Raw genomic sequence first — 25,769 nt, 5'->3', positions numbered from 1 at the left:
ACTGATAGGTCCAGTCTGGGATTCTCTGATTCCAGGTGGGAAGCTCATGGGGGAAGGTGAGGAGAAGAGCCTGGGACATTTCTCTGCACACAAGAGAGACATACCAAGGCTGAGAGGGTAGAGGGAGAGAAAGGGAATCTCTGAGAGGGAGGAGGACAAGAGGCCCCCCACAACAAAATTAACTGCTCTTCACAGATTCACAGTGCTAAACATATGAGGTAATGAAAGATGATCTCATTTACTCTTCCCAACTTTTTTTGAGGTATAACTTTTTTTTTTTTTTTTTTTTTTGAGAAGGTGTAATTCCTGTTTTATAGATGGGGAAAGAACAGAAGGCAGAAAGAACTACAGCAGAAACTCTTTTTGTTTATCCCTGTACCTTCAGCATTTAGGATAATGCCTGGCCCACAGTAGGTGTTCAAATAGTATTTGTTGAATAAATGTTGAATGAACTAAGCAAAACACAAGTAAAATTTTGGAGATACCTCTAATGTTTTTCCCAGATTTTATCAGAGAGCAGCTGAATCAAATTCAGGAGCCAACAGTGCTTCAGAGAAACAACGCTGCCTGGAAGTAGGCCTTGTTTATCCTCTGAATTTCAGCGACTATTCTCTTGCCTCTCACTGGCCACTAAGAGGTAGAGGACAGTTGACTCTGGCATAGTCTGAAAGCATTTGGCATGTGCACATCTTTTAGGTCACCAGAAATAACTTGGAAATGCGTGTGTGTGTGTGAAAGAGAGAGAGAGAGAGAGAAGCGGAAAGGACAAGAAAAATTAGTTTTATTTATGGGGCTACTGGGCAGTGAGTTATTTATTTTTTAGGGGTGGGGACCACTCAGGCAGGGAGAACTCCAAGCTTGGGTTCCTCCCATGGCTATAATCATCCTCCATCCTCCTAGCATGTTTTCCATCTTAATAAGCCTACCCCAGAAATCTGAAGAAAGCATTTACCTAGTAGTTTTTAACCTGAGGGAATTACTACAGTATTTTATGTCCCAAGTGGGATGTCCCCTAATTTTTTTCTTTGCATTTGTTTACCTCCTTCTTAAAAATCACTATCTTCCAGAAAGAAATCTTCCAGATTTCTTCCAGAAATCACTAACTTCCACAAGGCCAACTCCACTGGTCATTGTGGAGTGGAGAGTGATTTTTATTTTGTCAGTCCTTTCTAAGCACTCTTTGAAAAACTTCCGTAGTTAGAGACAGGTCAGACCCACTTCTTCTGGCACAGGGAGCAGGGGATGGGCGCACTCAGGGCCAAGGTCGGGTACCAGCCAGTCTATGTCGGTGCCAGGAGTGAAACCTTGGCTTTCCTGCTTTCCATGCCTCTGTTTGAGCTATCTTTCTGATTGCCTCAGTCGTTAGCTATGGGTTTTGTTTTGCTTCTTAATTTCTTAGAATCTCACTTAGGAGTCATCTGCTTTCAAAGAAGATTCTGAAAATTGACAAGCTGGTGTCCATGCTGCCATTCTCTATGGTGAGAGCCTTTCCTACCTTTCCACCTTACCCAGGCAACCCTGCCCCCTCCCACAGCAGCTTGAGGATTCTGAGGTCACAAAAGCAGAGGCCTATGTCATTTAACTATTGCTGAATAAACTGACCTGAACTCAGTGGCTTAAAAAGCCACTATGTATTATTTCTCATGGATCTGTGGGTTGAACAACAGCTTTTCTATTAGTCCTTCCTGGACTTACTCATGTGGTTGCATTCAACTGACGAGTGGTCCAGGGTTGGGCATGGCTGGGACAGCTGGGCTTCTCTCTCCAATAGTCTTGCATGCTGAAGGAGACTAGACTAGATTTTTTACATGGCTGCTAGATTCTAGGAAGATGAGATGGGAAATTGCAAGGCCTTGTGGCCTAGGCTTGGATGTTACACATGGTATCATTTGTACCACATTCTTTTGGCCAAATCAAAGCAGGAGATGAAGGCCAGCCTAGATCCAAGGACTCCACCTCTTCATGGGAGCTACAAAGATTTTGGCCATATGTCATCTATCATAGGCCTATAGCCAGGAGGTAAGGAGTGAAGCAGGCCAGTTGTGAGAAGATAGCCACCGTGGAGAACATCACTTGTTATCATGTAACACACAGATTTAGGGTGGCCAAATCTTCTAACTTTTCAAAAGAAGTTGGAAATATAGTAATTTTTTAAAGCAGTTTTATGTTTACAGAAAAATGGCTCAAAATAACTCAGAGTTATTTCTCCCTGCTGCCTAAATTCCCCTGTAATTAACATCTTTCATTAGTGAGGTACATTTATTAGTAATATTACATTTACTAACATTACTTACATTAGGATTCATTCTGTGTTCTATTGGTTTTATAGGTTTTGAAAACCAATAATATCTGGCATCTACTATTACAGTGTCATACAGAATAGTATTGCTGCCCTAAAAATGCCCAGTGTTCCACCTATGCACCCTTCCTTCTCATCTTTTTACTGAGTCTATAGTTTTGTCTTTTCCGGCATGTCGTAGAGTTGGTATCACACCATGCTGTGGCATTTCACAGTGCCTCCTTTCACTTAATAGTCTGAACTCAAGCCTCATTCAAGTCTTCTCCTGACTTCATAGCTGTCTTCTTTTTATCACTGGATTATATTGCCTGGATGTACCACAGTTAGCTTATCCATTCACCTACTAAGGAACATCTTGTTTGCTTCCAAGTTTTGGCAATAACAAATAACAATAACAAATAAATAACAATAACAAATAAAGCTGCAGGTTTTTGTGTGAACTTAAGTTTTCAACTCATTTGAGTAAACATATTCGAGTATGACTGCTGGACTGTTGTATGAGAAATCTATCTATGTTTAGCTTTGTAGAAAACTGCCTAATCATCTTTCAAAATGGGTGTCTGCTTTTGCATACCCACCAGCAATGCGTAAGAGTTCCTGTTGTTCCATATCCTACAGCACTTGGTGTTGTCACTGTTTTTTATTTTAGGCCTTCTAATAGGTGTACAGAGAGATCTCATTGTTTTAATTTGCAATTCCCTGATGACACAAGATGTTGAGCATCTTTTCATATGCTTATTTGCATCTAAATATCTTCCTTGCTGAGGTGACTACCCAGATCTTTTGCCCAGTTTTTAATTGGGTTTTTTACATATTATTGGATTTTAAGCGTACTTTGCATATTTTGGAGACTGATCCTTTATCAGATATGAGTTTTGTAAATATTTTCTTTTATTCTGGACTTGGTTTTTCTTTCTCTTAATAATGTCTTTCACAGGGGCACCTGGGTGGCTCAGTGGGTTAAGCTGCTGCCTTCGGCTCAGGTCATGATCTCAGGGTCCTGGGATCGAGTCCCACATCAGGCTTTCTGCTCAGCAGGGAGCCTGCTTCCCTCTCTCTCTCTCTGCCTGCCTCTCCGTCTACTTGTGATCTCTCTCTGTCAAATAAATAAATAAAATCTTAAAAAAAAAAGAAAGAATGATATTAAAAAAAATAATGTCTTTCACAGAGCACAAGATTTAACCACAGTGAAGTTCAACTTAAAAATTTTTTCTTTCAGGGATCATGTACCTAGTCATTGACAAACCCATAGTCACCTATGGATTCCCTTATATCACCTAGAATTCTAGTTTTGCATTTGCATTTCAGTCCAGAATCCATTTTAAGTTAATTTTTTGAAAGGTGTCAAATCTATATCTAGGTTTTTTTTCCCCATGTGAATGTCTAGTTATTCAGCACAAAAGGTTGGTTTATACTTTAAAATTGGGGGGGCACCTAGCTGGCTCAGTTGGTGAAGCAAGCAGCTCTTGATCTTGGGGTTGTGAGTTCAAGCCCCACAGTGGGTATAGAAATTGTATAAATAAGTAAAGAAAGAAATGTGGTTTGTTGTTATTATTATTATTTTTTAGTGGTACTGGTAGGGGAGGAAAGAAGCTTCCCCTCTACCAACACATATGTTGTGTTGTCTGTAGGCTGTTTTTCTCCATCGTGGATCATCTTTGCCTCACCTGCTATGAACTTCATCCATCCATATTAATCTATTTAATCTTAACACCAACCTTACATTTTCACTATCCACTTTTTCCAATATTCTGACTGCTGCATGTACTCAACATGATCAGTTAATGGTTGGTGAACTCTAAAACCACTTATGAGCTATAAATCCCATTTAGCACTGCCATATACCACTGTCCTTTCTCCTTAGCCAGACTACAAACTCGTGGCGAGGCCAGGAATCCTCCTGTTCTCATTTACCCCTGGTAGCCTAGCAGACATCTGGGCACAAAATAGGTCAGCAATATTTGTTGACAATTTTAGACTACCTGGGCTTTGGTCCGGACTTACCAAGTGTCTTTGATCTTAAAGAGGGATGGCTACGCTTTAGGAAGTCCAGCTGAGGACCTGCCAAAATGGAAACCCTGCAACCTTACCCTGCCATGGCCAGAACAGTACATCTCTAATTTTGATGCCCAATTTAGCATTATGCCCACACAAACAAGAGGGTCCTGATCTCCTTAGCGAATTAGGAAAGATTTACCAATGAGACAGCAAACTGTGGTCTCTAAAGTACCGAAGGATGCTGAGTCACAAAGCATGTTCCTTTCATTAAGATGGTTACATGATCGTAATGACCACTCCAGTCATTTTGAAAACAATGAAAAACAAATGAATGAAATAAAAAGGAGAACGGACTGTTTCTCGTGACTGGTTCCCTACCTCATGCCCAATTAATAATCAAAGTAATAATAATCCCCCACCATCTGACTGTGTTTTCTGTTTTCATCTGCATCATTAAGTATTCCCACTCAAGGATCTCTGTGTAAGTCAAAGTGAACAATGATAGAGGGAATGAAAGTGTCCAGTACTGAGGTTGAGACCCCAGTGGTCTCCAATGGTTGTGACTGAGCCCAGTCACCATGGCTTACTGTGTTCCCAGACCTCTCAGAATTCGTTTTCTATAACCAAATACTGCAGCGTCTCTTTCCCAGGACCACCTAGCTTCTGTCAATGGCCCACCCAAGCAACTGTAGGCAGAAAAAAGAAGGGAGGCACAAACTTGGATATGGCGCATTCAGGGCCTTGGGTCTCAGAAATGGTCGGCAAAACTCCCCCAGAGCTCACGGCGCCTTTGGGGTGGGCCTCGGTGAGGCTGTGGCAAACTCTGGCATCAGTGCCAGCAGCAGCACTCCTTCTGCCTCAGGAGCAGCCTGGGGTTCAAGACTCACAAGTGGCAGTCAGGTGTTCACTCAGCCTGGAAGGACAGCAGACGTTCTGGCAATATCTACTACCCTACCTCCAACTTTCCTTGAAAGTCAAAGTACAACTGTTCCTGGCATCACTCTTCCTGCCCTGGGGAAGCCTCCAAATTCTGGAGCAGGCAAGGACGGTCCCTATGGATAGGGGTCACTGGCAGAGTGACCCCCAGTGTCTTATGTAAAACAAATCACATCTAGGCAACTGAAAAACAAAAACCTCAAGTCCCCTCTTCTAGGACCTGTTTAAAAGACAGTGTCCTGCAATTGCACTAGTGGGTATTTACCCCAAATGTTCATAGTACCCCAATGTTCATAGCAGCAATGGCCACAGTCATCAAACTGAATAAAGAGTTAAGATGCCTCAACAGATGAATGAATAAAGAAGATATGGTCCACATATACAATGGAATATTATGCCTCCATCAGAAAGGATGAATACCCAACTTTTGTATCAACATGGATGGGACTGGAGATTATGCTGAGTGAAATAAGTCAAGCAGAGAAAGTCAATTATCATATGGTTTCACTTACTTGGTGAGTGTAAGGAATAACACAGAGGATACAGGGAGGTGGAGGAGAAGTGAGTTGGGGGAGACAAACCATGAGAGACTATGGACTCTGAGAAACAAACTGAGGGTTTCTGGTTGGGGTGGGTGAGCCTAGATATTAAAGAGGGCATGTATTGCATGGAGGGCATGTATTGCATGGAGCACTGGGTACGGTGCATAAACAATGAATCCTGGAACACTGAAAAATAATGAAATCACAAAAATAAATAAATAAAGACACTGCCCTCTTTTGTATCATCTAGCTACCAAAGCAGCTTCCTTAGACATACTATACTCAGTGGTAACTCAGGGGGCTCCCAGCTGCTAAAAACAAAGATGAAAGAGGGGCCAGTCAGGTAAGCATCTGGGTGGTTCAGTCAGGTAAGCATCTGCCTTCGGCTCGGGTCATAATCATGGATGGAGTCCTAGGATCAAGCCCCACACTGGGCTCCCTGCTCAGCACAGAATTTGCTTCTCCCTTTCCCATTGCCCCTCCCCACTGCTCTTTCTTTCTCTCTTGCTCACTTTGTTTCTCTCAAATAAATAAATAGAATCTTAAAAAAAAAAAAAAACCACCAGAATTAAAGACCATTAAATGGTATTGCTGGCTAATATCAGAGGACAGTAAGCAACCTGGGCTAGAAATTCAACCTTGCTCATGCTGAGCAGCAATTAACATCAGTAACTGACAGATACAGAAGTTTAAACAAAATGGGGGATAAAAAAAGAGATATAAAAGAAACCAGAATCTTCTTTAAGTCGAGGAAAGCAGGTAAAGGAGTGCTTGACAAAGCCAGACAATGAGGGATGGAGACTCCATACGCAAGTCTCACCATGGAGAAGCAGAAGAGACTCATTGCCCTTAAGCAAAAAGAGTTTTCCCAGTACATAATTTCATCTTATGTTACAGTTTTCATTTGCAGTAGAAGTACTCCCTAAGTCCATTTTAGAGTTCTTCTCCCCCTATGCCTTAATATCCCTGAGTTTCTTCTAAGGAAAAAATTGTTGGTCCCATTTTGCAGATCTGTAAATATCTTGTAGAGATAGAATGGCAGGGTGTAACCACACAACCACCACCCGGAGATGGGCAGGAAAAATGACTGCCCTGAAGACAATCTGTGGCTGAACTTTGAACTATTTTCACTAGAGAAAGGCGAAGTCAATTCTGCTCTTCCGAAGTCTTATACAACCGCAGCCCGAGAGTCCAGCTGTTCTGGTCATGGCCTTACATTCTTTCTGCAAAGACTCTAGTTGACAAGATTTATTTGGTGGTCTGAAGAAGCATGCTAAGCAGTGTGGGAGGAAACCACAAGGGAGGACTTTCTGGCCCTAGCACAGTGAATCTAGTTTCTGCGGAGGATTAGACAAGCAGCCCCAAGCTGCCTGTCTCGGCTATGGGTGCTTATCACCCAAGGGTGAAGCAACAAAGGTTCTTCTCTTTTCTAATCTCTGGTATGTCATCACAGTTATGCTAAGGTTTGAGGATCTGAACACTGTAAGGGCTACTGGAGGGCTTTTCTTTCTAGAAGTGGACACAGAGGTAGCACTGGACATATTCCACATCATTAGGGAGAAGGGAAACCAAGACAACATAAATGAGTGAAACAGACTTGGCTACTGATCTCCTGAGTTGCTACAGTGCCTGCATGTTTTATAAAACTAAAAGAAATCGCTTTTCATGCCCAGCAGCCAGCACAGTCAATAGCCATCACCAAAGCCATCTCAGTAGGAGGGTAAATCAAAGATCACCAAGGCCAAGAAGCAGTATGTTAAGAATAATGATTCCCCTCTGAGATGATGATGCTTAAAAAATCCACAACAAACTAGCCAAGCTCTTCATTTAGAAAGAAGGTTAAAATCATGTTCACAGCACAAGGCTCAAAGTCAGATGAGGCCAGAGCATAAAGTCCGGGCGGGATGGTTGAGCAAAGCCCTACCGTGGAAGGCAGTCAGAAATCGTACTTACAGTGAGTTGGGCCGGATGGGTTTGAGCACATCCAGGTCTGGGTCACTAGAGTTCATGTTGGGCTGTAAGCTGCTGCTGGAATTAAGGATGCTATTTGCATTTGATGAGACGACAGATTCCAAACTGGAGTTGATGATGCTGTTTCTTTGTTCCTCTGGAGAAAAATAAGGCCAAAACCCCATATTACTATTATTTCATAGGAATAGTTTATTTCAACATATATAAAAATCTACCAATAATGAGAATGGATTGAGATCTCAGCAAAGCTCAAATGAAGACATAAGAAAGATAAGATTTACAGGTTTGAAAGGAAGACGAACAGGTGACTTGCAACTTTGGAGCAAACCCACCTCTGCTCAGCCTGAAGGGTCAGACCAGGCATTTTCCAAAGAGTGACCCTACCACTGCACCATAAATTTTGTGTCTTCTTTTATGACTGGTAGATGGGCAGAACATAGAGTAGCCTTCAGAGAGCCCTTGTATTTTGGTTTCTGCAACATTCACCTTTTATTCTAAAACTCCTGTCCCCAATATGGTCTTAATTGTCAAGACCCTGTCCTACCTCCAACTCTATAGCACCTCACCATAAAATATCTACTACTTGGTCATCAACATCCTTATTGACTCTGCAGTCTACACTCCTGACCCCTCCCAAGACAATCCCTCCTGGGTTGCCTCCAGCTCCATGTAGCTGATGTCTAGTTTCAAGTTAGTTCTTTAAATAATAGATCTATAAGGGTTACAGAGTTGTCTGTATATTAAAAAACCGAGTCCATGGTCTACGTAGTCACATTAATGCTTGAACAGTATTACTAAGCGTGGAGGGAGGAAACCTGAGTTCTCTTCAAGACTCCACCCCTGTCTGACTGAGTGGCCTCAGGCAGTTTTCACTCTGTTTCTTGGCTAATGCATCTACAAAATGGGGAGAATGAGAACTGCCTTGCACAGCTCAAGGAGTTCATAAGGATCAAGTGGGTTCATATGCAAGAATGCATTTTTGTAAACTTCAGAAGACTGTTCAAAGTCAAGAGCTTTCTGTTTCTTTCCATCTTTAAAACTTGGAACCATGTGCTGAAGAAAACATTTTTGGGATAATTTAGCTAAATGGCACAGGAACACTGCTGTAGCAAAATAGCAGAGACTTGGAATGTCATTCTTGTCCCACATTCATTACAGATACACCATAATGAAATCAGCTGATGCAGTGGGCAATCAATTCACATCTCAGGAAACCCAGCCTATGTGGGTCACTCCTCACTGGACCTTTGAAACAAGCTGGAGATATACCATGTCCCTAAGACAGACTAGACTCACTGACATGGTAGTTTAGAGGGTGATATTTGAATTCTTCTGGCAATAAAGGGGGTGATGTAATTAAAAAAAAAAAACTTTTCCATTTGTACTAGTCATGTGGATAAAAATTTATCATGCTTATGCAATGATGTTAGAGTAATCTTTACATTTAACACACACACACACACACACACACACACACACAACCCCAAATACCCCAACACCCCTAATATCTTGGCAAATTCTCTATGCCATGCTAAAATCCTATAGAAGAGTCAAAAACTCCATGAGGCTATTGGGAGATTTCTCAACTCTTAAGTAGATTTTGAAAAAAGTAGATTATTAACTTAATTCCTGGGATTTGGAACCATTCATATTACAAGAGCTTAAGTTCCAAACAGGAACAACAAAGAAAGAGAAACCAAAAGAGTACAATGCACCCAGATGTAGGCAAACTAACAAGGACTTTGGTTTTTTTTTTTAAGATTTTATTTATTTATTTGAAAGAGAGACAGTGAGAGAGAACATGAGCAAGGAGAAGGTCAGAGAGAGAAGCAGACTCCCCATGGAGCTGGAAGCCCGATGCGGGACTCGATCCCAGGACTCCGGGATCATGACCTGAGCCGAAGGCAGTCGTCCAACCAACTGAGCCACCCAGGCGTCCCCTAACAAGGACTTTGAATGGGAACTTGCTATCAGGAAGAAAAACAACTCTAAAATTACATAATTAGGGGATCACTGAGAAAATGGATATGCCACTTACCAGTATGAATCAGTGCAAACTTTCCTTTGCACAAAATACTCATGTTGAGATTTCTGAAAAAGACTGAGAAGCCCAAAACCACCATACAGGAAAGGGCACGCAACATACTTCTCTGGGGTTCAATGAAGACAATTTCTGCTTCCCAGGGAAGGAGCGGTGAATAGTTTTATTAACTCTAGTCGGAAGCCAACTTTTTTGCATGATGTAATTCTCTGAATTCATAGGAAACCTAAGAGTATAACCACAGCTCATATTTCTCCTGTGATTATATTTACTTGCCCTTAAGAGGACTATGATTCTATAAGTTAAAAACAACACCTTGCTAAAAACATGTTAGTTTTTCTAAAATATTATTGGGACTTTTTTTCCCCCTGACTTACTATACATTAGAAAAAGAGATGGAAGTTTCTTCAATTTTCATCTATTCAATGAAGGCTCAGTGAGTACCAAACACATTCCCAGATAATGAACACCCTTACACTAATTCCTAGGTGTTTTATTCAGATGTATACTAGAATATTTATTAGTAACTTGCACATACTTATTTGTTCATATGTCTACCTTCCTTGGTAGACTAGGAACAACCTAAGATTGAACATGTGACAGATAAAGCTTTGAAATCACAACTGAAAAAAAATTAGATAAAGATGCTTTCCTTTACATAATAACACTTTATCAGAATCCTAACTTCATATAAGAATCTGATTCTGTAAATGGGATTTGGGTAAAATTTTTGAGACCATATCTTCTGGTACAGTATTACAGACTGGCTTTCTCCATGAGCTAAGCAAAGAACACTGCTGCATATGGAAGCTGACATTTGTCTGAAATGAACCCACACAAGAATGAGGACGGGGTGGACAATGAGAGCCCAATCCTGCCTGGCCTAGAAAGGCCATAAAAATTAAATGGGTGGCTACCCCCAAACTGAACTCGAGGATTTCTAGCATTTCATTCAGTGGAGGACACTAGAACTCTTTTTTAGGAAGTAAATCCTTTTTGAGATTCTATTTTGACAATACCTAAATAGAGATTTAGGTATTGTGGGCCTGATACATATGGCAAAATCTCTAACAAAATGACAACAAGAGCACAAGATCAAGGAAAGGTGTCTTTGTCCAAAAAGAAAAAACACAAAAAAATTAATCATAAAATTTCATAGTTTTGCAGTCAAGATGGCCAAATATATATCTGAAGAGTCAGACTCTTTACCGGTATGACTCAATGGGCCACATGATAAGGAAATCTGGAAACCTGGCACTCTTGGACTGTAAGACCACCACAGCTTTATTGGACATGAGACCACAAATAGCGAGACTGAGAACATCTAGGCAGATAGGTTTCTGAGCTGAAATGCTGACAATCCCTACTGAGAGTGAGCAGGGCAGTGAGAGTCATTCCAGAGAAGAGGTGGAGAGTAAAATCCACAGCAACTCACATGTTTTAGTGGTATGGTAAACTATACCAAGACAAATTCTAAAGCATTTGGCATGAATTAAGAAAAAAAGAGAACATGATTCAGTAATGTCAAACAGGGGGATCTTTGTCAGGTGGACAGATGAGTACTTTCCCTAACAGCAAAACATAAAGAGAACAGGCAGCCTAAAACATTATTAAAAAAAAAATTAAATTAACCAAATTGTTCCAATACCAGACCTGGACTTCTCAGAGACATTGATGATTCAAACCAGGTCTGGCATCCTTATCAGAAGGTATAAGAGACTGAGGACAATTACATTGCTGAAGAAAAGGAAATTATAGGCTAGGGGACTGAATAAGAAAAACAACAACAGTTATGAGTCAAAGCAAAAGGATCACAAAGAACCACTTAAATGACCAAAAGAGAAAGAATGTCCACAACTCAGGAGTATTCCTAAACTGGATGAAGTTAGTGGGGATGCTTGGTTTCTACAAACATGTTTGTCAACAAGAAACTCTCTTCATTTTAGTCACAGAAGACAAGAGCTCAGAAGCAAGGAAATGATAAAATAAATCCCCCAGCAAATGTAAACATGTATGGGTAAGTGATGAATGCTTTCATGAACACAGTTTCTATGAAGAGTGATAAACTAGATGTGGTGCTAGTGCTGAGATATGCAAACTACTCAGGGCAGGGGCATGTATGCCCATACAGAATACCTCGAGCATCTGTTACAGTGACCTGCGAGGTCGGCATCAGTCACACATTCATGGCACCCGGCCCATGTATAATATACACTAAAGCTCCATGAATGGTTACAAGACAAATAATAAATATAAGGTGACAATAAGCAATGAAAATGTATTCTGCTAGCACAGAAAGAGGTAGTTCCGAGTGACTGAATTTTCCAGGTGGTTCAGACAGGGACCACTAATGTCCTTGAAACCAAAGTAATGGTTACAGTGGGCAGAGTCTGTGTTTTTTGTACAAATCAGGAGTGGAAAAATATGACTATGCAACCAAATCACTGCAACTAAAAAAAGAAAGCCACAGAATAATTTTGGTGATATTGTACTTGTTCTGGGGGTTGCCATGGAAATCTGGGAGCTAAGCAACTTCACTTTCCTTATTTACCAAGTGACTCCTGCTCACTCTAATGACAATCCCTCCCCATCCCCACACCCCGCCCTCCACCCCCATACAAAAGGCAGGGTCTCTGTTTATCACAGAACCCAGAAACAAGGCCAGGAATGTGCATGCAGAACCAAACCGAATTCACATGTCTCGGCAAGCCTCAACACTCTAGCCCACTGAATACCTAGAGTGGAGGATAAATAGGAAACAGACTTGCAACGTAACTTCAGGGGAGGTTTCCCACCACGCACGGACGTCCGTCAGAATACGGACTAACATCATCTTTCCATGATGTCTGAGACTAGCTGTCAAAAAGAGGGAAGAGAAATGTTCTTTAACAGCAGCTCATGATGCCTCACAGAGCCCTAAGGAGGGAACATGCTCTCTACATGATCAAACAGGGAGGAAAGGGAGTTACCAGACTGACGGAAGTTCTGGAAAGACACAGGCTTGAGACAAAAAATATTAAGACAAAAGCAAAATACCCAGAGGCTTTCCCTTGCTGTGGTACGGAGAGAGGTGTACTTTCTCCTGCTTATTAAAGTTTTGCAATGAAGTCTGTAATGTATCATCTTGACAAGATAGGATGATAATAGAATGGCAGCTTAATGAATTTTGCAATAAAAAATGATGAGTGCACAGCAATTTCTGAGTTTACCATCTCTGGGAAACACCCAAGTACATGAGAAGCTTGGAAACAGATTTTCTGAAGCAGTATTTTTTTTTCTCCGTAGTTTTCGTTCCTGATAATAGTGGCGTGCCAAGCCACGCTAAAATCGGAGGTGGAATGATTTCGTTTGACCCAGCGTCAGTCCCTATGATAAAAATAATCTCAAAAAGCAGTTTGAGCAATGTGTTTGGGCACATAAAAACAGTTTGGGCAATGTTTCAAAAAAGAGTCTTAAAAAAACAGTTTGGACGATGACGGACTAAACAGTGAATTGATAAGTGAAAAATGTGGTCAAATTGTTGTTCCGACCATAGGACATACTACATAATATTAGAACTTTTGGCAGGTTGTCTTCAAAAAAACTACGAATTTTGGTACCATGTGGAGTGACTGACTGATTTCCTTCCCATGGTGCTCATAAAAAACCCTTCTCTTTGCAAAGGGGAAAAATGCCAATAAAACTGGATTTCATGAGGGAACGGGGAATCACTGCAGCTGGCCCAGGGCTGAAATGATTCACAGGAAAGAGGCACGGAGGCACAACAGGGAAGCCCATCCCCGAAACAACACCATTTCAAAAACCACAATGTAGAAACATACCCCTACCTAATGGCTGAAGAGGGAGTTAAACGATCAGAGTTAAATACATACTCTGCTACTTATAACATAGCCTTCTTTTCCATCTGAGAACTTGCCTTCTAGTAGGGATGTTCTTCCTTAAGTCTCTGGTTCCCAGGTGAGTGAGGGAGACTTTTATAGACTGCTTACATTATTGCTCATTAAAAAGAAAAAATTATATATTTACTTATTTTTATACCACGACTCACTGCAAAGTGGGCTTGAGATAGTATATAAAATGTGTGAAAAGGCCATTTGATTTTAATAATATAAAAATCAGTCAATATGTAATAAATATATATTCCTCTCTAATTTATAAAGTACAGAAAAGCATAAAAATATTCTATATGTATTTTGTTGTGTAAATGTCTAGTTGTTTTTCTATACATAGAAAAATACACACATATATATTTTCTTTTAACAGAATGGTATAACACCAAAACAATATTGAGTTACCTGTTTTGTTTACTAACTGATAAAGCCAGACACATAAGACCGTAATATACTTTTTTTCATTTCATGATCTACCTTGAACTTTTTTCTTGCCATTAGCTTTCCAGGGCATCATTTTTTAAATGGCCACATCAACTATGTCATTTTCAGTAACATATGGTAACTAAGTATAATTAAGCCAAGAGCCACATAATACCTTAGTCTGTGTGGCAGTAAGAATCCATGTGGATAAACGTGTCTCCTGCCAAAACAAACAGGTGTGTCCAAAGTACCCAGGATCTGCAGAGGCAAAACCTGAGAACAGGCACATGCTGCAGCCTTGAGCACTTGGAGAAAGGCATTATATAAGCCTCTGAATAATATGAATTCCCAGTTATTTTTCAACAAGGAAGACACAAATGAGTATATGAGTTGAATTCTTAACCTCTCACTGGGTCTGTCTGGGAGAGGGTCCAGGATGAATCAAATGCACTAAAAGAATTAATGACAGCTATAATCCCAGCAGCTAGTTAGTGTGATCTGTGTTAAAACAAAGCCCAAGAATCTATTCCCACCTCCCAGCCCCAGCAATGCTGTACAACTCATCCCAGCTGCTGATGTATTTGAATTCAAGCAGCAAATCAGCTCTCTCTGGGGCCAGGTGACTCTGCATTCCTCTCACATATGGGCCTCTTTTTTGGAATCTGCTGGATCCAGAGGGGGAGCAATTTCCTTAGCAAAATGTAATGTAAAACTATAGTCTGATGATAACCATCACAATTGTAGCTAATGTTTATTAGGTGCTTACTAAGTTCTAGGTGCAGTATCAAGTACATGACATGCACTTACACTGGCTTACTTAATCATGGTAACTGCCCTCCAAGGAAGCTGTTCTTAGTGACTGATTTTACAGATGAGCAAATGGAGGTTCAGAAAGGGAAAGTAATGCATTCCAGTTCTCAGGGCTGCTAGGTGACAGAGATGGCACTGAAACAATGCAGCCTGACTGCAGAACCCCTGCTTTCCAACACCACACCAGGCTGCCGCAAACCTCAACAGAGTCAAAGAGATGTTCTGGTAGTGATAGAAATGAGCAACCTTGACTGTTTGCCCTTCCCCCCAAGCCTGTGTGTCTCTCACTTTAGCTAGCATTAGCATCAGCAAAGCATTCTTTAAAATACAGATGCCAGGGTGCCTGGGTGGCTCAGTTCCTTAAGCATTTTACTCTTGATTTTGGCTCAGGTCATGATCTCAGGGCTGTGGGATCAAGCCCCATGTCTGGCTCCACATTCAGAGTAGAATCTGCTTGAGATTCTCTCTCTCTCCCTCTGCCCCTTCCCCTGCTCTCTCTCTCTAATAAATAAATAATTATTTTTAAAAAAATACAGACACCTGACCTCTAGTCAAGACCTCCTGATTCAGAATATACCAAGGAGGAGGAGGAGGAGGAGGAGATCATGCATCTGTATTTTTAATAAGCTCCTTACAATGTTCAAATGCACACTTAGTCTAAGAATTACTGTTCCAAGAAACATGTTTCAACACCTTGGTGTAAGTACTAAAAATCTGAGACAAAAATCGGTGATAAATGTCACTTTGTATCTCTTAGGAGATTACTATTTTTTTATGTCACTTTGTAATCTCTTAGAAGATTATTATTTTTTTTCTCAAGTAGGCTCCATGCCCCAACGTGGAGCCCAACACAGGGCTTGAACTCAAACAACCCTGAGATCAAGACCTAAGCGGAGATCAAGAGTTGGATGCTTAATACATTGAGCCACCCAGACGCCCCTCTTGGAAGAACTTTAAAGGGGACAAGACCCGGTCGCTGGTCCTCTCTAATCCTTCTGGCTCCACCTTCTGCAGTTGTCCAGAAAAAGTATAGCTTCTATGTCAGTAGCTTTCATCTAGATATACCGCTCCCATTTCTGCTATATGATGTATCCATGTGGCAACTTGGAGATTAAATGTAATTTCCCTTGCTACCATTCATCTGGCAACACAATTGAAAAGCCCTGTTCCATCTGCTCTGAGGTGATCACAAATGAGAGTGACTACCTTGGCCCAGCAAATTAACGGCACTGCTGAATGCATACTGCTCTCTGCATAGTTAAGGCTAGATGTGGAGGGGCTGCTGCCTGCTGGTACGCATACTGAGGAGTCCATTCAGGATGGTTCGAGTGCCCCCATGGTACTACTGGATGCTAGGAGATGCTAGGACAGATGGTTTTTACTACTTCTGTAATTCAGTCTAACCAAATTTTCACTTCCATGGCTGAGGAACTGACACAGGCACCCTTTTGAAGACAACGTGGCATGGGGAACAGACACCACCTGGGTACAAATTCCTTGCTTGCCCTTCACCAGCTGTGTGACCACTGAACCTCTGGAGCCTGAGTTAACCTGTCTGTGAAATGTGGTTCCTGAGAACCTACCTCACTGGGTGATGGTCAGTTGTGAGAATGAAGTAAGATAGTAATGTGCTTAGGCTGCTTGCCATGTTAGATGAGGTATAAAAATTTTAATTTTTATTGCTGTTATTACTGAATGAGACTCAGATCTAACTTGGTCTCAAGGTTCTGAATCAAACACCTTCATTTATCATTTCACACCAGCCCCCCACCCCTGTCTCTTTACAGGCAGATCCCTAGTTTACTGAATGAGTAAACTCCAGGTACATAAGCAATGCTGGAAATATTTTTCCTTAGAATAAAGGTTGAGTTTGCAGGCTAGGTCACAAAAGCACAGAGAACTACATTTCCTTGAGAACAACCGCACAAGTTGAAACCAGAAGGCAGAGTAATCACTGGCTAAAAGAACAGCTGTGAGGTCAGAACAAATGGGTTTAAATCTTCTTTGTTGCTGTGTGATCCTGAGTACATTAATTAATATAAATTATATTTTCCTCTGTTGTCCCAAATGGGGACAGTACCTATGTCATGAAATTGTGAAAATTAAGGGAGTTGTTGCTATGCACAGTACTTAGCATGGGAAACCACTTGATAAATTATGGAGCCATATATATTAAACATACATTAAAAAATTGATTTAAGAGAATGTTTTCTATTTTTTTTTAAAGATTTTATTTATTTATTTGACAGAGAGAGAGATCACAAGTGGGCAGAGAGGCAGGTGCGTGTGTTTGTAGTGGGGAAGCAGGCTCCCCGCTGAGCAGAGAACCCAAAGCGGGGCTCAATCCAGGACCCTGAGATCATGACCTGAGCCGAAGGCAGAGGCTCACCCCACTGAGCCACCGAGGCTCAAGAATGTTTTTCTAAGTACAATTTGGAAACAGATCTTCCCACAGTCCTCAGTTCTAGAGATAAGAACTACATATACGAATGCTATTCCAAGTTCCCTCTGTAGAGCATCACTATCCTACCCTTCTGTCCTTTGGATGAGACTATACTCATTTCCTTTAGCATTTTACTCAAAATTCTACCTTTCAGAAATTTCTTGACCAGCTATATACAACTTGGATATCGAGTCCCTTCTCCACTAAAATATTCAGTGTTTTCCAAATGACTTGCATTTGTTGCTGTGATGCTTTTTAAACCCTGTCTCTCCCTCATCACTTCCTTCCTTCTGTGACACAAAGTTTAATCTCAGAGACTTCTCCCATTTCGTTCTGAGCCCCACTTCTACCACACACGGATTTGTCTGTGAGAACCCACATGATGCCCTGGGGCTGACCAAAGTCCTGACCCAGCAAAGAACAGGAAAAAGCATGTAGCTCCTCCTTCTGGGAAGAGATCACTGTCATCATATAGACATCTCTACCTTTAGGGAAAGGGAAATGCCACCTGGGAAAGATTCTACTACATCCATAGGCTGAAGCTGAAGAACCTTAGGGAGGTACCTGGGACACAATTCGTCTAGATACACAGAAAGAAAAACACTTCCAGAAAACAAGACACACATCCGGGAGCATCAGTTATTACGTCACATGTTCCCGTGAGCCTGAAGTGCAGGTATGAAGCCAGAAGACTGAGCCTATGAATTCCCAAAGCGACTCTCAGGAACTTCCTCTCCAGGAAGAGGGAGGAGATTGACAGCCTGAGGCCAAGAGTGTTGGCACGGATTCATGTCTGTGCCAAAAGAATGGGCTCCACCTTCTGCACAGAGTGGGGGCATTGCAGAGAGAGAGGAGAGAATAATGTGCGCTGACAATCAACAGCTGGAACTTCTCAAAGAGAAACACCCAAGTGAGCTGTGGCCGGGAGTTTTAGGCCCACTAAGTATTTCAACAGGGACCGAAAAGAGGGCTAACCAATGGAACACAGAGAAAGTTGTCAACTGCAAGTGCGTCAGTGAGCAGAAAAGCATCATTGAACTCAAAAGAGATCAGACAGATGGAAATAAGAGGAAATGAGGCTCTGAAAAGTATCATCCTCCAAGTGTGAAGGCAGAGAACGGGTATGTGGAGGTGTGCTCGTGTGTCCACACAAGACACAAGAGCAATCTGAAAAGATATCTGCTCTGTGGCAAGAACCCGAAAAAAGGTAAGGTCACATCAAACCTGAACAGGTGTCAAGGGAACCCAAAGTGCACAACATGGAAATGAAAGGGGAACACAGTGAGCATCCACAGTGATGTCACAGCGAAATGACAATATCTGAACCCAGTTCCAGTCCGAAGAAACTCGAGTTTCTTAAGAGAAAGGAACCGAGTTGCCCCAAAATTCAGAGCAAGATCTGTGGACTCTCAATAGTGGCACACATTTCATGGGTGGGACATAAGGTGTTGGGAAGAACATTCTTTATCTTAGTGGTTACAAATTTATTTTAATGTATATTAGAGAATAATACAGTGAGACCATCAAATTCATGTTTTTAGAGATTTTACTGAGTAGGATGAGGCCATGTAAAGAAGTAAGTGGCTTCAAAATTAATTTTTTTTGAACTTGAATAATCCAGCTTTGTTAGACTGGACATTTACTTCAAAAACTCAGAAGAATCATATAAGATGAACATATGTGTACATAGCAATCAGAGCTGAACATGTAAAGAGAGAATGATCTGATATTAGAGAGAAGGAATTCTCTTCCCATATAGATAACAGGAACAGGATAATTAATATACTGAAAATCACAGACAAAGGAGATTATTGAGGCTACTGAGGATAGAAGTGATGCACGTTTTCCACAAAATGGCTGGTACTAGACTTTAGGACCAACCAGGTGGGGTGATTTTTAGCCAACACATTCAGAGAAGCCAGAAGCATCACAAAGAAAAATTCTCAGAACGGTAATTTTTTTGTCAGCTTAATATTCCCTTTGCTGGCTTTTTTGCCCTATATTTAGGTTCTAATGCCCAATTTTTGGAATGTATATCTAGAATCACTCTTCCGAATAACCTTTGGAAACCTTACATAGAATCTCAGCAGTTTCAAAACTCAATTCATTATCTCTCCTTTCTTTTCACAGCACCAAGCTTCTCCCAATGACTCAAACTCAAAATTCCACATTCTTCTCCTTTGTTTCTTACATATAACACATTGCAAAATTATTTTCATATTCTTTTTTCTCTGTGTTCTTCCTGCAATCTGCTTTCTTTCAGATTCTGTCAAGAATTGGTGACATAATGTTGTAGGAAGACTGTAGGTTTGCAGACAGATAAACCTTGTTCTGAATCTACTCCTTCTCTCTGTTATATGATTCTGGAAAATAAGTTCATCCTTTTAGGCCTTAATTTTATCATCCTTAGTAAGTACCACAGCACAGTATTAAAAAAATGATTGTCATGGATAGATGTGTTTAGTATTAAAAAGCATAGCATAGTATTATAAAATGATTGTCATGGATAGATGTGCTATCATTTCATTGGTCTATGGGTTCATTTATTTATTCTTTAAAAAAAAGATGTTATCAAGTGTCTACTGTAAACTAGAAACTATGTTATGCACTGAAGCTTTACAAACAATTTAAAGAACTGTATTAAACAGCAGCATATGAGTTAATGTGGTTGTCAGCCAAAGAATGAACGAAGGCTTATACAAATGATTCGAGTTTGGGAAGAAACTGAGCTAGGTATTTCAAGTTCCCTTAACCTGAAAAATATCATCTTATGGAAATACACAATTTTTTTTTTTACCCACAAATGATTTGGAGTGTTTATTTGTACTTTAATTCTACAGAGTAAACTCGGCAAAGTGCTTTGATAAAGGAGCCTTCTGTCTTTATTTGCAAACGAGGCAGAGGAAGAGTCAGGTGTGTGAAAACATGACAGTGCCCTGTCACCTGCTCATCTCACAATGAGAGGTGGCTGGGTTACAAGCTGGGGTGGGGTGCCAGCAGAACCTTCCACTCCTGGCCGGTCACCCACCCCTCCTATGGTACTTTTAAGCCAGCCTGGATATCATCCTAGTTTCTCAGGAAAAAAGGGTTTTCCAAAACAAACTATAAAAAGTCTATATATATATATGTCCTCCTACATACTTTTCAGTGAAAATGTTTCTTTGAGAAAAGGAGGAAAGCTAAGCACCCCTCAAATACCCAAGGTTCCATTCCTGTTTCCAGGAGCATTTCCTAACATTCAGAGGAAAGACAGGCTGCTTCACTGTCTTGCCATCTTCTATCCTTTGTCAACTGTTTGCAGACAGAGATACCAGCAGCTTGTTCTGTAGCTTAGGTCTGTCTGTTTTCATATGTCCTAACCTTTCATCATTTACCTCGTGTGATCAAATTAATCTTGGGCCAAGATCTAATTGATTTGCTCCTAATCTCTATCTTCTTTCTTATATGCTCCCAGAATATGCTTTGAAACCTGTTCCAAAGCTGTTTTTGCTTCAACCTAACCGTCTGAAGGGTCCTAATCTACACTATCCTCTGCTTAGTAGTGAACATTAGATGACCGTGGCTCTCCTGGCGCTGTGAGAAACACATCACCCCACAGCCCAATGCTGTCCATGATCATGGCAGATATGGGGAGACCAGTTTTTGTTCCCAGTGTTCCCTGCTACACTCAGAGGAGCCCAAGCCATGTGCAGACCAAAGAGAATGACCCAAGCCACATATTTAAGAAGAACACGGGCTATCGTTTGAAGAGAGGTCAAAGCTCTGAAACTGTGCATATCCTCTGACCTAGAAATTCTTCCAGGAATTTAGCTTAAGGAAATGATCATGCCTGCGAACAGATCTGGCTACAAAGATAACAGTAGCTTTACTCATAAAAACTAAATATCTGAAACAACCCAAATGGTGCCCAATTCAACAAGGTCTAGCCATTTTATGGGATAGTATGATATCGTGAAATGCAGTGATGGTCTGGAGGCAGCGTGGATTTGTTTCCAGAATGAAAACAAAGGCCATTATCTCTGAAATACAGGGGATAAAAAATGTTTTTTGTTTAAAAAAAAAAGTTTTCTGTGACAAATAAAAAGATGTCAATCCACATACGTATTTTCTCTCCTCCTCAAGGCTAAGTGATTCATTCTTCTGATCTGTGTCTTTACTGTACTTCACAGAGGTTAACAACAACTGCAACACCCCCCAGCATTCACTAGGCACTCACTCTGCACTAGGTGCCATGTGAAGTACTCTAATCCGCACAGCAGCCCCATGAGGTAGAAGCTGTTGCCCCTGCCTTCTGGAAGAGGAGCCTGAGGCCTTGAGATGCAGGTAAATTGCCCCCATCATGTGCAGCCAGAGATAGCAGACACGGAACCAGCAGCCAGGCAATCCGGTGCCAGGGCACGCACTCAACCACCACGTGCTCCGCAGCCTCTGTGAATGGACCTATCCTCCAAGGTCGGTTATCATGGTGGCCTGCTGCTATCTACTCACTTGTCTACTCCCCTCCCTCAACTGTGAGCACGGTAAAGACAAGGTCTGCTGTTTCTATTCCCAGTCTCTCCCAGGCAACATGCCAGTGTCGGTTGTGTGAAAGAGTGAGCCTTGGTATTTGTGCATGATTAAATATTAACTAGTAATAATAGCAGCAGCTTTCAGCTCTTGCCAAGTCTAAGACTTGTGCCAGATGCTTAAATGTAAAATTTTACTTACTCCTTAACAAATCCTTATGAGACAGGCACTATTATCCCTACTTTACAGATGAGCAAATAGAGGCTGAGCAACAGTCAAAGCCTTGTCCATATGTTGCTGCTGGTGCCAGAACCCAGGTCTGACAGGACTCCAGGCAGAGCTGCAGCCCTCAAATCTCACACTACCACCACTCAGCTCTCTTATTCCAGAAGCTGAAACAAGCCTGAATATTTTAGGACCCAGTCATCTGATACTGCAAAGAGCTCCGTTCTGACATGAAAAACAGATTCAGTAAAACTGTGGTGATAACACTGTGCTGCTTGGAACAAAGAGAGTGTTATTCTCTAATTAATTCATTCATTTAGTTCACACATTTATTGGGTGTCCACTAAATGCTAGTTTCTGTGAGAGGTGGAGTAGAAAGATCAGCAAAGGCAGGGCCTGGCCTCAGAGTCACATTTGAGTGGGGCATGTGACTTGCACTAATAAGCATTTAATGACAAACTGAGAAAAGGAAACTGGTTCTGTGCTGCTAACTAACAAAAGAGGGGCGGAAGTGTCGTAGGAGCTGAGCTCCTACTGTGTTGCAGGAGGAAACAATGTTCTGGTGTTTGCCCAGAGGAGATCTGGAAAAGAGAATCCTGCACAGCAAGTGCCCTGGCCTTTCATTTTCCTAACACTGCTTCCTGTCCTACCAGGCTTACTCAGCAATGAAACCAGGCAAGGCCCAAACACACACAATCCTCAAGGACACTTAGGACAGAAGCACACAGAGAGGCTGGAGGTATGCACCCTGAGCCATGGGACTCACGTTTCTCTGCTGATTGCATGGCGTGGAAGAGCGTCAGGGGCCTCTCGCTGCAAGAAGGGGGCTTGGAGTCACTGCTCTTCTTCCGGGACAGGTGCAGCTGGGCATTGGTGAGAGGCGTATCAGGCACGGTGTTAAATATCTGCAAGTGAAGTTGCAAAGAAGGGTTATACTACACACTGCCGTGAGTTGGGGAGCAAGCCCCAACCAGTACAACTGAAAGCTTGGTGGTATCAAAGACTCAGCAAAAAGAACCGAAAAGACCACCCGTATTAGCTCAGGACTTTGTTTGAAACATCTCTCAGAACTGGCACTAAACATTTTCTTTCAGGAGCATATTTCGGAGTTTGGTGACCATTCACTTCCATTTCTGTCATTCTGCTGTCACTTACACTTATCCCCTCTCTGCTGTTCTCTCCAGGGGTGAGGGGAATGAAGTGTGCTAAATACAAGCCACTGTCTATTAATAGGGCTTGGAGTATTTTGAGTACCTTTGTCCAAAACCAGTTCATCAAGACCCTTTATTTTCCTCATTGGTTCTATTGACCAGCTCTTAATGACTGCTTCACAACTTTCTTAGAATGTGAAACTGCATTTAAATAAAATTCCAGGGGCGCCTGAGTGGCTCAGTGGGTTGAGCCGCTGCCTTCGGCTCAGGTCATGATCTCGGGGTCCTGGGATCGAGTCCCGCATCGGGTTCTCTGCTCAGTGGGGAGCCTGCTTCCTCCTCTCTCTCTGCCTGCCTCTCTGACTACTTGTGACCTCTCTCTGTCAAATAAATAAATAAAATCCTTAATAAATAAATAAATAAATAAATAAAATTCCAAGAAGAAGCCCAGGGCAGGGCACCAGTTCCTGGTCTGTAGTCACCTTTGGATGGAGCCTGCTTTCCAGCTCAGTAGCTCTATGTCATCTTTGATGCTGAGCATTTTCTCATTTAAAAGGAAGAAAAAGGCTGATGATAAAAGTAACCAAAACTATAATTTGGAAAACGTAGAAAAGCATCGGAAAAAAAATAGATAGACTTTTTATTTCTACCATTTAGAGACAACCACTATAAGCATTTGAGCTTTCTTAAGAAATTTTTTTCTTTTAAGCTTTTACAACAGATGAAAATTGTGAATTATTATTATTTTTTTACAGATACAAGTATGGTGGCATCATTATAACAGCTACACTTACATGGCGCTTACCATAATCACCATAGCCACCATACACGGTCACTTCCCTAGGGATTAGTGTGTTCTACAAGTGGCCCATTCAGTTCTCTTGACATGGAGCAAGAGTTTCTGTCCTCACCACTTATAATGAAGAATGAAGGCAGAGGTTAGCTGCCACAATTATAGATACAATTACAGAAAACATAGAAAGCTGTATTCCTAGATTTTCTTGATTTCTTTTTTAAAGATGTATTTATTTGAGAGGGAGAGAGAGAGAGAAGGAGAGAGTGAACGGTAGGAGGGGGAGAGAGAGAATCTCAAGCAGACTCCCTGCTGAGCATGGAGCCTGATGTGGGGTTCGATTCCAGGACCCACAGAGCACAGACTGAGCTAAAACCAAGAGTCAGATGCTCAACTGACAGAGCCACCCACGTGCCCCTAGACTTCTTTTCAAATGCATATAAATGACAACACTACCTCAATCAAGAAAGATCTCTTGAGCATTTACTTCATACCAAGGACTCAGGATATTACACTGCACATGGTGAACACGTTCCCTGTGGATGGGACGGTTTGCATCCACTACCTGTGATTAACAGAGTGTTTGCCATGCCAGGTATCAGGTTAGGAGCTTTGTATGAGTTACCTTGTTTAATGTAAAACAAACAAACAAACAAAAAAACAACCCACCTCCCCTAATTGAGATTACATAATCTACACAGTTTTGTGTTCTATATATCTAACATTATATTTCAACATTTCTCCTTTCTTTAAAAAAATCTTAAACATGATCCTTAATGGTTGTGTAAGAGCCACACTGTATTAAGATATCAATATTTATTGATTTATTCATTATCATGTCTCACTCTGGAGCTAGCCTCCTTCTGGATTTCCACTTTCTCAACAATCATGAGTAACAAGAGGAAGGTGGGGACACCCCACTTCCTTCCACTATGGGTAGCATTAGATATACTACACTCTTTTCAATGGCCCTCTCTCCTTTGTGTGTGCACTTAAAAGCAAAACTCTGAAGCTGATATATAGGAAGCAAAGTCATAAGAATGATGAGAATTTCAGCCAAAACAGCTGCTCTCCATGGGCTGGCAGGTCCTTGGGCTCCAATGATGCCAGCCAGCTGGTTAAGTCAATCTTGCTCCCAAACACAGCTGTCTGAAAAAGAGCATTATCATATTTTCCCTAGGGGACTGAATTTTCAACAAAATAAACTGAATCACAACATAGCTGAGTTCAAGTGGGGTGAGAGGGTAAGAAGAGAAGGGGACTTAAGCAAAAACAACAGAAATGTCCTAGCTTCCAGAGTAACTGGCACCCCTAAAAATAAGTACTGGTGCTATGTATATGTACAGTCTCCTGAGTTCTGCGAGGGAAGCAAAGAGAAACTATGGTTATTGTCAAGCTCAAGGACTACAGACTCTAAGAGGCCTTCTCCCCCTTTTCCTGTGTTCCCCAAACAATGCTGAGCTGCAATCCTGCTCCCAGATGACCACCTCATGGTGCACTATTATCACTGACATTTAAACCGTGCTTCTGTATGTGAGTGTCTGTGCCCGGCAGGCACCATGCTAGGCACTTTGCATGGCTTCTAAGCCACAGATATTAAGTAGGGTGAGCACGCCACAGGAGAGATCTCCTGACCTGCCGCACAGTGAAGCAGGAGAGGGGCTGGACGTGGAATGCAGGGTTGCAGCTCCTTACATCTGCACTCTCCACTTACTCAGCTGTCATTACTCATTCAGCTCAG

General features: G+C 41.6%; 1 protein-coding gene across 6 annotated transcripts in view; it reads right to left on the bottom strand.

Annotated features, from left to right (window-relative positions):
* ARHGAP26 (Rho GTPase activating protein 26) overlaps nucleotides 1–25,769 on the bottom strand; it is a 448,623-nt gene that overhangs the window by 66,796 nt on the left and 356,058 nt on the right. For all 6 annotated transcript variants that reach the window (XM_059174922.1, XM_059174924.1, XM_059174925.1 and 3 more), the window contains exons 19-20: nucleotides 22,851–22,989; nucleotides 7,729–7,882 (exon numbers count right to left, since the gene is read on the bottom strand). In XM_059174922.1, the coding sequence (XP_059030905.1) occupies nucleotides 7,729–7,882; nucleotides 22,851–22,989 (293 nt within the window). The remainder of the gene's footprint in view (nucleotides 1–7,728; nucleotides 7,883–22,850; nucleotides 22,990–25,769) is intronic.

This window comes from Mustela lutreola, chromosome 5 (assembly GCF_030435805.1).
Source record: "Mustela lutreola isolate mMusLut2 chromosome 5, mMusLut2.pri, whole genome shotgun sequence".
Lineage (NCBI taxonomy): Eukaryota > Metazoa > Chordata > Mammalia > Carnivora > Mustelidae > Mustela > Mustela lutreola.
This window is presented reverse-complemented; position numbering and strand designations above follow the sequence as displayed.